The sequence below is a fragment of the Columba livia genome, chromosome 5 (assembly GCF_036013475.1).
Source record: "Columba livia isolate bColLiv1 breed racing homer chromosome 5, bColLiv1.pat.W.v2, whole genome shotgun sequence".
Lineage (NCBI taxonomy): Eukaryota > Metazoa > Chordata > Aves > Columbiformes > Columbidae > Columba > Columba livia.
In genome coordinates this window covers 54,543,182-54,556,524 of record NC_088606.1, presented here as the reverse complement: position 1 = coordinate 54,556,524, position 13,343 = coordinate 54,543,182, and the positions used below count along the sequence as shown (strand labels likewise).

General features: G+C 40.4%; 1 protein-coding gene and 1 long non-coding RNA gene across 5 annotated transcripts in view; both read right to left on the bottom strand.

Moving 5' to 3' along the window:
• Positions 1 to 635, bottom strand: part of ABCC8 (ATP binding cassette subfamily C member 8) — a 79,619-nt gene extending 78,984 nt beyond the window's left edge. The window contains exon 1 of one of the 4 annotated variants that reach the window (XR_010473268.1): positions 353 to 635. Coding sequence is in view for 2 of the 4 variants with exons in the window: in XM_065066101.1 (XP_064922173.1) it covers positions 353 to 542 (190 nt within the window). In the remaining 2 variants the exon portion in view is untranslated. The remainder of the gene's footprint in view (positions 1 to 352) is intronic. The other 3 variants (XR_010473267.1, XM_065066101.1, XM_065066099.1) reach the window with 3 other exon arrangements.
• Positions 636 to 4,535: 3,900 nt separating this feature from the next.
• On the bottom strand, positions 4,536 to 7,213 carry LOC110365108 (uncharacterized). Its single transcript, XR_002424330.2, has 2 exons — positions 6,111 to 7,213; positions 4,536 to 4,610 (listed from the first exon to the last, which is right to left on the bottom strand). It is a non-coding gene; the product is annotated as an uncharacterized LOC110365108 (long non-coding RNA).
• Between the last annotated feature and the right edge of the window lie 6,130 nt (positions 7,214 to 13,343).

The window sequence follows — 13,343 nt, the reverse complement described above, 5'->3', positions numbered from 1 at the left end:
AGCAAGAAACGGGCACTGCTGCCAGGAGCGGACAGGCGCCCGGAGCGCGGGCGGTGCGGGCGGCAGCCCGGGCAGGGGCGGTCACCGGAGCATCCCGGAGCTTGCACCGCGGCCGAACAGCCTGCGCACCCCCCGCCTCCCCGCACGGCTGCAAGGCAAGGCCAGGCCAGGGGAGACAGAGCACGGCCAGGCCAGGAAAGCGGGAGGGCGACACGACATTCTGCGACACGGCAAAGCGGGGGAGGGAAACCCACGGCAAGACAAAGCAAGGCGGGGGAAACACGGCAAGGCGACGCGCGGGGGGTGTGCAGGAGAAAAGCGGGCAGGGCAAGAGAGCCCAGCAGGCACTCACCGATGAAGAGAATGGGGAAGGTGATAAAGAGCAGAAAGACGTGGGGCACCACGTTGAGCGCGTCCACGAAGCAGCCGTTGTTGAGCACGCCGTGGTCCACGTTGTAGGCGGTGGAGTTGCCCTCATCGCCGCAGAAAGCCAGGGCCATAGCGGGACCCTGCGCGCAGCCGGGCGCCTCCTCCGCGCACATCCAGGCGGAGCCGGCGCGGGCTGCGCGGCCGCGGGGGCGCCTCTGCCCGCACCTGCCGGCGAGCGGCCGCGGACCGGCCCCGGCGCTGCCCCTGCGGGCGGCCCCGCCCCGCGCTCCGCCCCGCACCGACGCCCGGGCCGGGCGGGATGAGGAGCGAAAGCCGGGGAAGGTGAAACCCCAAGCGCCCGCTGCCCGGCGTTGGCGTCCGAGGGGCCCCCCGAGAGGGTCAGGGGGCGTCCGGTGGAGATGGGGTCCGGGACTGGGGAAACATGCAGCCCCTTCCCGACATGACTCGAGACCAGTGCGAAGCACAGTGACAGCCCGCAGTTAACTTGCAGCAACGTTAAACAGTGTTCCAGGTTTCCTGGGGCTCAGTAATTCAGCGGTTTTTGCATCGTTAATAAGACAGAACATTAAATAAAAGCCGCCAAAATTAGCGATGCCACAGGAACTATAGCCTACAGGAAGTATATATTTAACCTTGATAGCTTTGTGCTTTTTTCCTCTATTATGATGAGGATATTATTAGATTAAATCTTTTATACAGCTCTATCCTGTCCTCAAAGGAGGCTTCAACATCATGTCCTAAACAGCCGTTACATTCGTGCTTTACCGATTTTTGCCCCTAAAATGAGTTTAAGTCTTCCTCGTCGCCTCCCTCCCCTCTCCCCAAGACTACTGCAGTCTGTGGGAATCAGACCATTAATGTCAGTGGGTTTTGCATCACTCCCTAGGCAATTTTATGTATACCAAAATAATCATAAATCAAACTTTTCAGACCTTTTTGTCTCAAGTAGAAGTTAAGCTTAGCTGAGCCAAAGCCAAACAAAACCTCTAATCAAGTACCTCCATGCTGGGGGAAAATACTGGAAAGGAAAACATGATGTGCATCACAAGCCTGCACCTGGCTTACACTCCCAAGCACAGGTTGAGTTAAAGCCTGAGATTCAAATATCTCTGTTAGGTAGTCATGAAATACTCAACATTAAGATTCATAACCAAATCCTTTACCTTAGAGCTCCTTTCATTCCCAGTCTTACCCATTGCTTAGCTGAGTTTTAATACAACTTGCCACATCCTACAACAGAAATTGAAACAAATAATGCCCACATATCTAGGCTTAAGTCTTCAAGATGCAAAAGCTACAAGTTGGCTAAATGCCTCTAAAGGAAATGGCCTCACAAATGAAAAATTTCCTTGTTTTTCCTTTAATGATAAAGCTATGGATGCTCAAGATAACAGAGAGCATTCAGTCTCTGGGACGGACACCTCCCCTAGTAGACCTGAAAGTTACTTTTGTCATGCTGCTTTTATTGATCTAGCTGTCAGACAGGAGGAAAGAAAATGCAATTCTCTTTATGCAACATCCTATTTCCTATATAGGGTCTATTGGGGCTAGAACTGTGTGGTTAAGAATAACAAATTAAAAGACAAACCCCAAGCCAAATACTGTATATATGTATTTTCAAATGTTAAAATTAAACCCACACTGGAAAGATTATAATTATTTTAAGTTTTGGACAGAACCCAGCATTAATCTGAGCTTCTGGTTAAGCTCATCTCTGTTATCCAAAGTTATTAAATAAACAGTATGTGCAGTTTACATGCAGATAATTTTAAAAGCATTTATATTATAGTATTTCCTGAGGCCCCAAGTAACACAAGGGCTCTGTGTTACAGATGAACAAAGAGCAGCAAAGAATTCTTGACAGTATGAAATCATGGGGTAAAATCTGAGGAAGGACTCATCATCATCTTCCCTGTGGTTGGAGAACTAAACACAGAAACTGAGGTTTACTGAAGTCTCCAAGGGAATCCGGGAACAGAGCTCACATCCCCTGCCTCTGCATGGTCTCTGAACCTTGAGACTATCTTCCTTAACTACCAGGTAGCAATCACAATATTTCAAAAACCGTATTTCTCAAACAACAAAACACCAGGAGACTCCATAGTTTGGAATTTGAAATTTATCTTTTCAATGGTTTTCAAATGCAGCCACAATTACATAATTCATGTGGTGATTTGGAATTAATAGTTCCAGCTCAGGTCCTACAACAGATACGTAGACATCACAGAGCTAAAGTTGAGTCAGAAATGTGTTGGCAACCTGAACAGAAAGGTGATGGATTAAATGGGGTAGAGTCTTGGATTACAATTAACTACTTAATGAAATACTGAAAAAACCCACACTGACAGAAATCAAAACATTTGGTAAACTGAAATTGGTAAGATGAGCATTCCTAGCAATAAGCACACACACACAAACTCTTTAAATAGCTCACACTTCCAGTAACGATGCCACAGTTCTATCCCTGCTGTAACAATGAGATCAAGAATGCTGAATTTGGACTAATACTGATTTTGTTTAATCAAGTATCAAATTACCTTTTCTTTTTTCACTCAAAAATGGTGAAAGAGCTATTCTGTGATTTCACAAAGTAATTCTAAGACACAAGTTTAATTCTTTCCTGAAAAGCTTAGATGTGACTGCCTGTGGTGTCAAAGGACTGAATCTACCTACCCAGACTATTCTTGCTAGCCCAGTGGGCCTTGGAGCAGGTCACAGAGGAATAGTTTTTTCGCCTCAAAGCTGCATTTGAAGCACGTGAAGCTTTATGAGAACAGAATTACTTCTCAAAGTACAGAAAAGACAAAGGAACAATATGAAACCAACAGGTAAACAGCTATATTTATCTGCGTCTTGCAAATGCAACCTAATTTTTCACCAAAGTCCTGTTAGATCTTGCTTCCCTCATTCTTTTTGGACTATTTCTGTATCACAAGAGGTCACTTTTGTACTTCATTTTTTCAGCACATCTATTAGAAATGAGAAATCAAGTTAGACTCTGGCAGCCACCAGCACATTCAATAGGTGACTGGAAATATTTTGGAAGAACCTTGACTATTTGAAATTGAATTCCAGACAGACAATGGCAAAATTTTTAATTCAAGGAAAAATAACTTCTTATGCTTGCCTTGGAATTTGAGTTCATCTACAGGATGCAGCTGGGTTTTGGTATTTGCAGCAAAGTATTGACACTTCATTTAAAACCCGATAGTTGTTTTTAACAGATAAGAATATACATTTAAGTGGAAGTTTCCTTTTTTTCCCCCTACCTTCATAATTTGTTTCCTGCTCCTCTTCCTGCCCTTCGGTTTTGCACTGACCTTTCTCAACAGTGCTATGTAGTGGAAGTGGTCTATCCCTAAAAATTATGTTTTGCTACTATAGATCACTCTGCAAGTTATTGCTTTTGTTTGTACCTAGAAGCAGATATAAAATAAAAATAAATGTTTGGAAGTTCTGAACAGTTACAGCCCATATTTAAAATTATTTAGTTAGGCACATCAGTTCAGGCATCAAGCAGGGAAATTTCACTTTCCTGGGTATTTTAAAGTCATTAATGAGACTAAGTATCAGGAGGAAACCTTAATCAGAAAAAAAATAGAGCAAATCCTTATTGTGATTCAGAATTTGCTAAACAAGATGCACCAATCTTTGGCTTTTGCTTCCTATTAAATTCTACTCTTACAGGTAGGAAGGAAAAGTAGTTTATGTGAATGGGAAGAAACTAGCGATCCCTTTCAAGCACACATTGGGAAAAGTTGAGAGGAAAAAAAATGGGTAAAATCACCTCCAGAGAAAACTGTTATTTTATTCTTGTGGAACAAATAACTCCATTCTATTATTTCACATAAGATACAATTTGACAAAGCAAATTAAATTTATTTGTAAAAATTGTCTAAGGTACTATTAAAAAATAGTACAATAAGCATGATAGTGCAGAGGTTCACAGAAATAGCTGTTTTTCTCTAAATAAACCCTAAGAATTTTTAATTGTTTGCTCTCATTAAAAATAAAGGAAGAACTTAAGAGTAAGCAGATTCTTTCCTCCACTTGGTCTCCATAGAATGCCATTCTTCTTTACCCATGACTGAGAAAACCACCACCGAGGACAACATTCTCCAGGGACAGTGCTTTCCTCCACTCTCACCTTGCCCTCACTCGGCAGAGGTGTTATTGTCTCACTCATCAGGTCTCTCTCCTCTGGGCATCCCCTTCTCATCCTGAAAGAAGAGGCAGCCTTTCAGGAAAAAGTTTGCTTTTCCTCTTACCTGTCCACTTACTTCACCTACAGCTCTGATTCATCTTATAAACATATTGGAAATTAATGAATTACCCCAGCTTCAGTTAGCTTGGTTGGTGCTCAACACTTCAAAATCTTTTAAGTTGAGCTGAGAAATGCTGAAGCAAGCAAAGCAGCAGTAATTTTTGAAAAATCACGCCTAAACCAACTTTCTATTCGCTCCTGACTAACCTTGTATATAGATGTACTCTTACAATCTCTGCATGATCTGACTGATCACATTGCACCTTAGCTTGTTTTCCAGCATTTAAATGGTTAATATTTTGAGTACTCCCTGTGTAGTACTTGTAGTACAAGTGTTGTGTTTTCTCAGGAGAATAAGTTGAGTGCCGTGGACTAACCCATGCCAATAAACAACTCGCGTGCTGGCTCCAGGGTGGTATTCTTCAGGAAATGTTATTTTAGTTACTGATTAAGTTAAGTGCCTTTATGATCCTCGCCTTGTATAGAAAAGATTGTTCTGCCTGTTTATACTACAAGAATCACACACACCAAATAAACACATAACCAGCATTAATTTCGAAAAGATAACAGCACTAGAAGTCACTGGCCTTTCCAGGAACAATTCTGAAAAGCAGGAACTAGACTGAAAACTAAGATTTGAATTGATTGTTAAAGATTATCAGAAACAAAATGAAGTTACGATCTTTCCTTTTCAGAATAGAAAATGGGCTTCTGTTCAGGCACATTAGAGAGTGGTAGTTAGTTGATTTGTTTATTCACCACCTGGGAATTGTTCCAGGCTATCCTCAAATTATCCAGTGGGTAAAATCGACAAAACAATTAGAGAGAAACTAAAAGGTATCAGTTCAGGCTTGGATTTGGAATGTATTTTGCTTGTGCCACTATCCGTCAAAATTATACAAAAAAATAACAAAAAGAAAATGGGTGTTGAAGTTTAATGAGGTCTTGCACTACAGATTTTTCTTCTGTTTCAGATTGCAATGTGGCATTTGCTCTAGTTCTTAAAACAAAACAATAAAAAAAAATGTGGATTTGTTTAAAAAAATAAATCATGAGTATGCATGAAAAAGCGTGGTCCTACATAGCCAAGACTGTTTATTCCCTGTTGTGGTTTATCATGGAACTAATTAATTGTCAAAGCCTATTTGAGGACTCTTGAGTTCAGCCCACATGCAGACTACATTAAGGATTTTCAGAGGCTCTGGGGAATTACAACAATCAATACTCATATAAAATATAAAGAAAATTAATTTACTTTCTGTTTAGTTACTGAACTCCTAGCCAGTGGGAATTATTTTTTTTCTTATGGTTTTGCATTTTTCCATGACAATTTTAACCTGAAGCTCGTCACCTCTTGGAGTAGAACAGTTTTGTTTGTGTACGGCAAAGCGCTGCACCTACATTCATAGACACAGAAGCTTTGCATAGAATTAAGTGTAGCCTGTGACATGGTTACCTGGCAGCAGTAAATCCTGAATGTCCTTACTTATGGTGAATGGTTCACAGCCTCAGCCTTCAGCCAGAAGCCCTCTGCCCTGCATAGGAATTCTTCATACTGCCAGTATTTAGGAAGAATCAAGTACCTTTTGTAAAGGGAGAAAAAAGGGAGCTTCACAACTCTTTGCAGTAATTAAATTGGGTACTACTCTTTGCCCTCTGTAGCAGGAGAATTTATTTTATTTAATATTTTGTCCACAGTTCCTGCCTACAGATTTGTAATAAGGATAAATAAGGCAAACTGAATACCAAACTGTCAAACCAGTGTGTGCTATTTAAAACAAACAAATAACCACCAAAAAACAACCAACAAAAATGCAACAACTGAAACCGGGCAAAAAATGCAACATGAAGGGGGCTAAAACTATTTGTAAGTTTGGGTCACATTAAGTTAGTATTTTTGGCTAATCAGAAAAGGGAAAATCCTAAATAGGAGCAAAAGCAACTATCCAGCACCTAACACCATAGCAGTGTTAGTACAAGTTAGCGTACAGAAAACCGGCTTCACTGAGAGGGGTGAGGCCACCATCCCTGATCAACAAATAGCTGAGGAGTCAGGCAGGTGCAGTCTCTTGTTAATGCCTAACAAAGCTCCGCTGTTCAAGGTAATGCCACAGGTCCTCCACCCTGTGAAGAACACGGAGGACCTGCCTTAGGGAATGATCCTACCCTGAAATGTGGAACTCCACTCTTACAACTAGGCATTCCTTAAGTGGCTGAAATAAGAGGTGGGTGGGAGCAGTGCATATTCAAGGTAGTTTTAATGACAATAACATTTTGCCATTTTTAAGAGTGAATAATAGGTAACAAGAGCTTTGTACAGCTACAGCATCCCCCTCAACTTGATGTGGCAGAGAATTAGTTGAAAATAGTGAAGATAATAGACTAATAATAGATTAATTTCCAGCAGCATTTAAAATAAAATAGTATAGCTAATCTTATTCCTATGTAGGATTGTGTTCTCTGTGAAATTTATTGGGAAAAAAAAAAAAAAGAAGATTTAGAGGTGGGACTGTGTTTAAGACCTGTTCACTTAAGTGCACTATTATTATACAAACAGCAGCAAACAACTCTAGGTATCCACTTGGCTGCAGGATGTAAAGCAGCTGTAGATCTCTCTACAAGAACTGCTCTCAGTTAAGTATGAGATATTGGTAGAAATCTTTCGTGTCTAAATATGAAAATTCGTGTTCTAACTTTAAAAAATCCAAATTAAATGTTCTGGTTTAAGAAAAAAAGGTTGGAAAAGTTGTGGGGGGAGTTTGACTGGTTATAAACAGAATAATTCCTTTTCCTTCAAAAGTAACTCTTAACTTCCGCAGATGTACTAAATTTTTGCTAACTGCTGGTAATACTATGCTAAAGCAAATGCTTTGTATTGTACATCTCTTCATAAAAGAGAAGCTCTACTCTTTTGTTGTAGAAGATTTTCTGGAAAAAAATAACCTATTTTCTCATAGTCAAATGTTTTCTTTTTACAACACTGTACATTCCACTGTTTCACTCTATGGTATTAGTTAAGAAAACAACTGTGACTTGTGAGCACAGTGGTCAATTTGCAGTTTGCTAAAACTGTAAAAGACCTTCAGAGTTGCACACAGTTGTGACTGATAGAGCTAGAAAATCACACTGAGGATATAATGAGAACTGACAAATAGCACGAATTAACATTGTGTTTGGTTTTGTATTTTTTTAGAATAAATAACCTATGTGACCAGTTCATAAAACATAGCAAAGAGAAATGCCTTACTTGACAGGAATTAGTTTGTAGAGTTTGTAGGAAGTAGTTTGCAGGGCCTCATTGGTAAGAACCTGATGTTGCAATACAGTCTCAGGTACTTCTCAGCAGGCACCTGGGCAGCCATATGCAGGCACAAACACAAGTGAATGTATCAGAACCACCTATGCAGCGGCACAATTCCCAGACACTTATCTTCCTTCCCATAAGGAATTATTCCTGATTCTCTCTTTTTCCCATGTTTGTAGGTAACCTGTCTCAAAATGCTTTCCGCAGGCTATATTTTGTGTTCTGTGATAAGAAGGCAATACGAGCTAGTGGAAGCTTTCTGCATGTCTGCATTTTAGCAGTCCAAATGTGAATGGGGATGTCATGTGCTGAGGCTCAGCCACGGAAGTTTTGCATGTACAATCATCTCCTGTCTGTTTTTCATCCCCAGCCTAACAGCAATGCAGTGGAGACAAGAACCACCACATCCAGCTGGAAAGCACTGATGAGTGATGATTTTCTCACACATGGCAGAGATACATCCTCAGCATATGCTCAGCGTAGCTGGGCAGAAAAAGTAGGAATACTTTCTACATATTCCCAATCCTGAAACTGGCCATGGCTTCTTGAACAAATGCTTAACTGCCTATTCTTTCACCACATCATAAAAGAGCACTAGCCATTTCCCTATTTACTTGTATTTCGGTCAATAAAGGCTCAAGATACTGTAAGATAAAGAATGGATCGTGCTAGGATTAGATAAAAACTCTGCTGTCTCCCACTATTGGGAATGCAGCTGACTGGTCATTGCCCCATGATTAAGAGACTACATTGATAATAAAGTCTAGCTTGGATTTAATCCTTGGATGTAATCTGCTTTCTAGGAAAATGGTGACATGCCTTGTATAAAAGTCACTTGCATTGTCCTAGTGTAAAGTAAGCATTATGTCCCTTTGTGTCATTTATAAATCTAGGCACTTTTCTCCATCTATTTAGTATGGTATTTTAAATGTATCTGTTCACGTACATATGGGTTTAAATACACTATTAGAAAAGGCAATACCGGTTCTTTTATAATTGAGAAGGTGTGTAACACATGAAGCCTTTCAATGACACAACAGAAAAAAAAAAGTGTCTCTGAATCTATTTGTCTGGCTAGAGGAATAGAAATGTGAATATTGGCATCGTTTAAAAAAATCCAAACCAACCAACCAACCAAAAAACAACAAAAGAAACCCTCAAAAAAACTCGGAAATCACTGCTGAGAAATTTTTATGTTGGTTGGAAAACAGACTGTTTCTGTTGTCCTCCCAATCTGGACTTCGTTGCCTTGAAAAATTCCATGTTTTCTAGACCACAGCATGCCCTATGCACTGACTTTTTTGTAATAGTGCTGATTTATTTGAAAATAGAAAATTTGCACACTCGGATGTGTGGGAGTAATGGAGAAGCTGCTGTCCTGAGTGGAGAAAAAAACAACCTGGACTGTGGAGCACAATGAAGTCATCTCAGTTTCTACTGTTCTTTCAACCAGCTACAATCTCTGTAGGAATGGCTATTCCAAATGATTGCTCTGGACTGGAATTCTCTCACCCAGCTTGGAGAACTCTTCAGTTTTTGATCCTTGTTATGCATGTCACTATGATGGAGCTGCCTGATTTTCAGTAAGGAACCGTTTACAACTTCTTCTGTCCTACCAGGCTGACACTTCAAAGATCTGCTTCATCATGATTCCTTCTGAATAATCAAAACAGAAACATATATCTCTTCTTCTGTCTCTTTCTTGCTGTCCTTCCTTTCTGTTGGAATTGCCGCTGACCAAAAAAGTATTCTTGGGTCTCTCTCTTCTGAAAATTACAGGTTTTATGCTAGGAGAACGGAGGGTAACAAAAAAACCCAAACCATTGTTACTTGAAAAATCATAATCTACTCAAAGGATAACCCTGACAAGCTATTTCACTCTGTAAAGGAAATACTTATAAGAAGATTTTAATCAAAGCTTAATTTTGCACCCAGTGTTTCTAATTGGATGTTTTCCATCTAGTCTTATTTACACTCTGTTAAGTGGTTCTCAAAAGCCTCAAGCTGCTGCCAGTATGAACGTGGGGTCTCAGTCATCCTCTTGCTAAAGCATCCAGAACTGCTTAGGGGAAAGACAGAGGGGAGACAACAACTCAGAGACTAAGTAATTAGAAACTTTTTTCTTTGTGGGGGGAAGGGGTGGGCGGTTTACATAAATACCTGTTAGCCACTTTCCCTCTCACTTCCCTATTGTTTAGAAAAATCCTTGTCCTCAAAAAAGCTGTCTAAAAAACTATCTTTTTCAGTTTATGTTGGGAGGATCTCAGTCTCTCTCTCTCAAACTCTAAGCACCATATAAACAAGCTCTGTTACAGCTATTGAAGGCTAATGAGCTCTACTGATGTCTGGAAGAGAAATGGTGAGAAAGGATAAGAGGAGGACAAGCCAAAAAAACTGGCAGAGGGGGCTGGCAGGAGGAATAACATTTAAAAATTATTTGAGAAAATGAAGAGGAACTGAAATTCACATGAATACTAGAACCTCAGTATTAGCAGCTTTCCATAATGAGCATCTCCAGGGCCAAGGCATCCTTTGCCTTCAGATTTTTACTTCAGGCCCCTATCCAGCAAAGTGCTTAAGCCTAAGCAGTGTTATTGAATCCAGCCTGTGTCAATAGGACTGGCTCACAGGCTTAACTTCAAGCATGTACTTAATTAACTACTTTGCTGTATCACAGCCTTGCTTGTTCTAGTCTATGGATACCCTTACAAGTGGTAAGTTATCTATGAAGCACAATTACCTTTTAAATGGGTAAGGGATATCTATTGCTAATAATGCAGCAGGTTTTATGATACTGGATGAAGCAGCTATCTGCTGTACATCAGACTCCACATTTTTCCATGTAGACAAACAGTCCGAGATGAACATCAGCCATGCAGACTTAAGTACCCAAGAGCTGCCAGTCTGCAAGGTACTTGTTTGAAACTAACTCCTTAAAACTTCCTTTCAGTGGTTGTTACACAAACAGTTTAGCACCTTCACTGGACATTATCATAAACATCCAACATCACAGTCCAGAGAGCATCTTTTTTCTTACCTGTAATCCATGATCCTCTTAAAGCTGAACATACTTCAAATTTCAGAAAGTTCCTTTCTAGAAAACAGAAATCTTACTGATTGCTTTCCCTACATCTATCTCCACTTCCTCTTTCATCTTAGATGCTTTCAGTGAAGATCAAAAATAGCGCAAGTAACCTTGTTGTAAATATAGATAGACCCGAGCCTCACCAAAGAGCTGTATTATGTTTCCTCCACTAATGCAGCAAATGCAGATCTAGTAATGGAGAAGAGGTATTCCAGCAGAGGCCCCTAGTATTCCAGCAGTGGAAAACTTTCTTGCCTTCCTTAGGAAGAAGTAAAGAAAGCATCCTAATCAATCTCCATGAAAATGCTTTGCATGACTTGTGAGCAGCCCACCTGGCACCTCCTCAGAATTAAGCCTGCAAAAAGGAAATTTTGGAGAATGCTCCAGAAATTTCTGAAGGTCAGAAAACAAAACAAAACCACCACAACACACAGAAAATCCCTGAGAACAAGAACAATGGTTAAAGATAAAATGGGCAGAAAAACACTAGGATCAAACACTTATTAGTTTATTGTAAATTCATAATAAGGGATTTTAAGTCCGTCTGATTTATAATCCTAAAGGTCAACTTCTTACAGGTAAGATGCTGGCTTCACTTCCTTACATGGTGTAAAGGTGACAGAGTTTGCTCATGTCAGTACAGATCCGAGGGGGACATTTCTTTGGTGAGAGGTGGCTAAGAATTCACAGCAGCTACCCCAAGTCTGATCCTGCTTTATCGAAGTCAACATACAGCTAAAGCATACAGAAAACATGTACCAGCTGCAGCATTCCAAGCTCCTTATAACCAGACAGACATCCTTTGACACGAAACCATGGTTTGCAGTCCTGTTTTTTAAGGGAAGAGGGTTTATAAAAACTTATATTAAGTGGTTCAGCACTTGTGAAGTGCTGAGATTATTTGTACATGTGTGATGCTGAAATTAAATTGATTTTAAAAAATCTTATTGGTGTGCATAAACATATACACCCCTCCTTTATGTATACACATTTCTTTAGGAATAGAGCATTTTAAAAATCAACTTATTTGAAAAGTATGTGCAAGTTTTAAAAGATGCCATGGTCACACGCTAATGACTAAATTATGGGTTCTTAAAGTGGTAGAATGGCAGTAATAAATAGATCAAAGACTTCTAAATACTAATATTCATATGAGTAATACACAAGGGTATTTCCTACCCTGCAATGCATGCCATGGTTCTGATCCATAAGGCTTCACATTTTTTTGCCTGCACACAGGCACGCAGAGGCTCACGGAGCAGATGTGAAAGTCGCAAGTCTCTAATGTAATTCATGCTCCAGTTCAGCAACTGCGAGGGTATGCAGAAGACAACGCTGCAACTAACACGGCCAAGAAATTCCTGAGAGAATAAGAATGATTGTTAACAGTTCTGAGAAACTCTTCCTCTGGGTTATTATCCCATAGAGAAAGATAGTGGTGGTCTTAACCAAACAAACAGCTCTGAGAAAGTAGACATATTCCCTCTGAGATTACAGAGAATGAAAAACAAAACCCCATCTTATGTTAAAAGCAGTTTGAAGCATTCATGATACAGTTGGTGAAGTACTTGGACTTCTTCCTGCATTGTGTGTCAGGTCAGAGTTTCCATATTCCCAAAGGAAACTATGCACTGGCTAGAAAAAAAAGAAGAGAGAAAGTCCTATTTACCCTACTGTTATCTTTCACAGCTGGCTTGATTGGACAGAGGTGAGGCATGGGCACACATAGTGACTATTACAGCCACCAGAAAACAATGCAGTAGCAACTCAAATGGGTGCCTGTTTAACTGGTTTACATCTGGCACATTCTGCTCACACATACCCCAAAGAAACGGAGAGCAAAGTTGCTTGAAAACTCTTTATTTTCCTGGAGCGTTCTCCAATTTGTTGAACTAGCTGACAAGTGAAAGATGGGATCCAGCCCCAGGGCACCAAAAGTCGGAAATAAAGTAAAAAATTACTTGACTAATAGCTTAAGAAAATGGTAATATTTCAGAAGTGTTTGCCTCTTATTTTCTACCACCACCTCCTTACATTGCTTACTTTGCCATCCTAACACAGGTTAAACACACAAAAGTAACACTTTCTTACATACATGAAGTAATGAGCAGTAACTATTTCCTCAACTGCCTCTCATGCATGTTAAGCTGTATCCAAACAAATCGAGTTAACGTGGTAGATGGGCGGAAGAAAGCAAGTTTTGTGACTGAGAAACAAGGCTGCAACACAACTGTTGGTACTCCCACAGATCTCCCAGCTCAGTCTTCTGTGCTCCTTTTGTCTCTGAAAAAATGGTATCA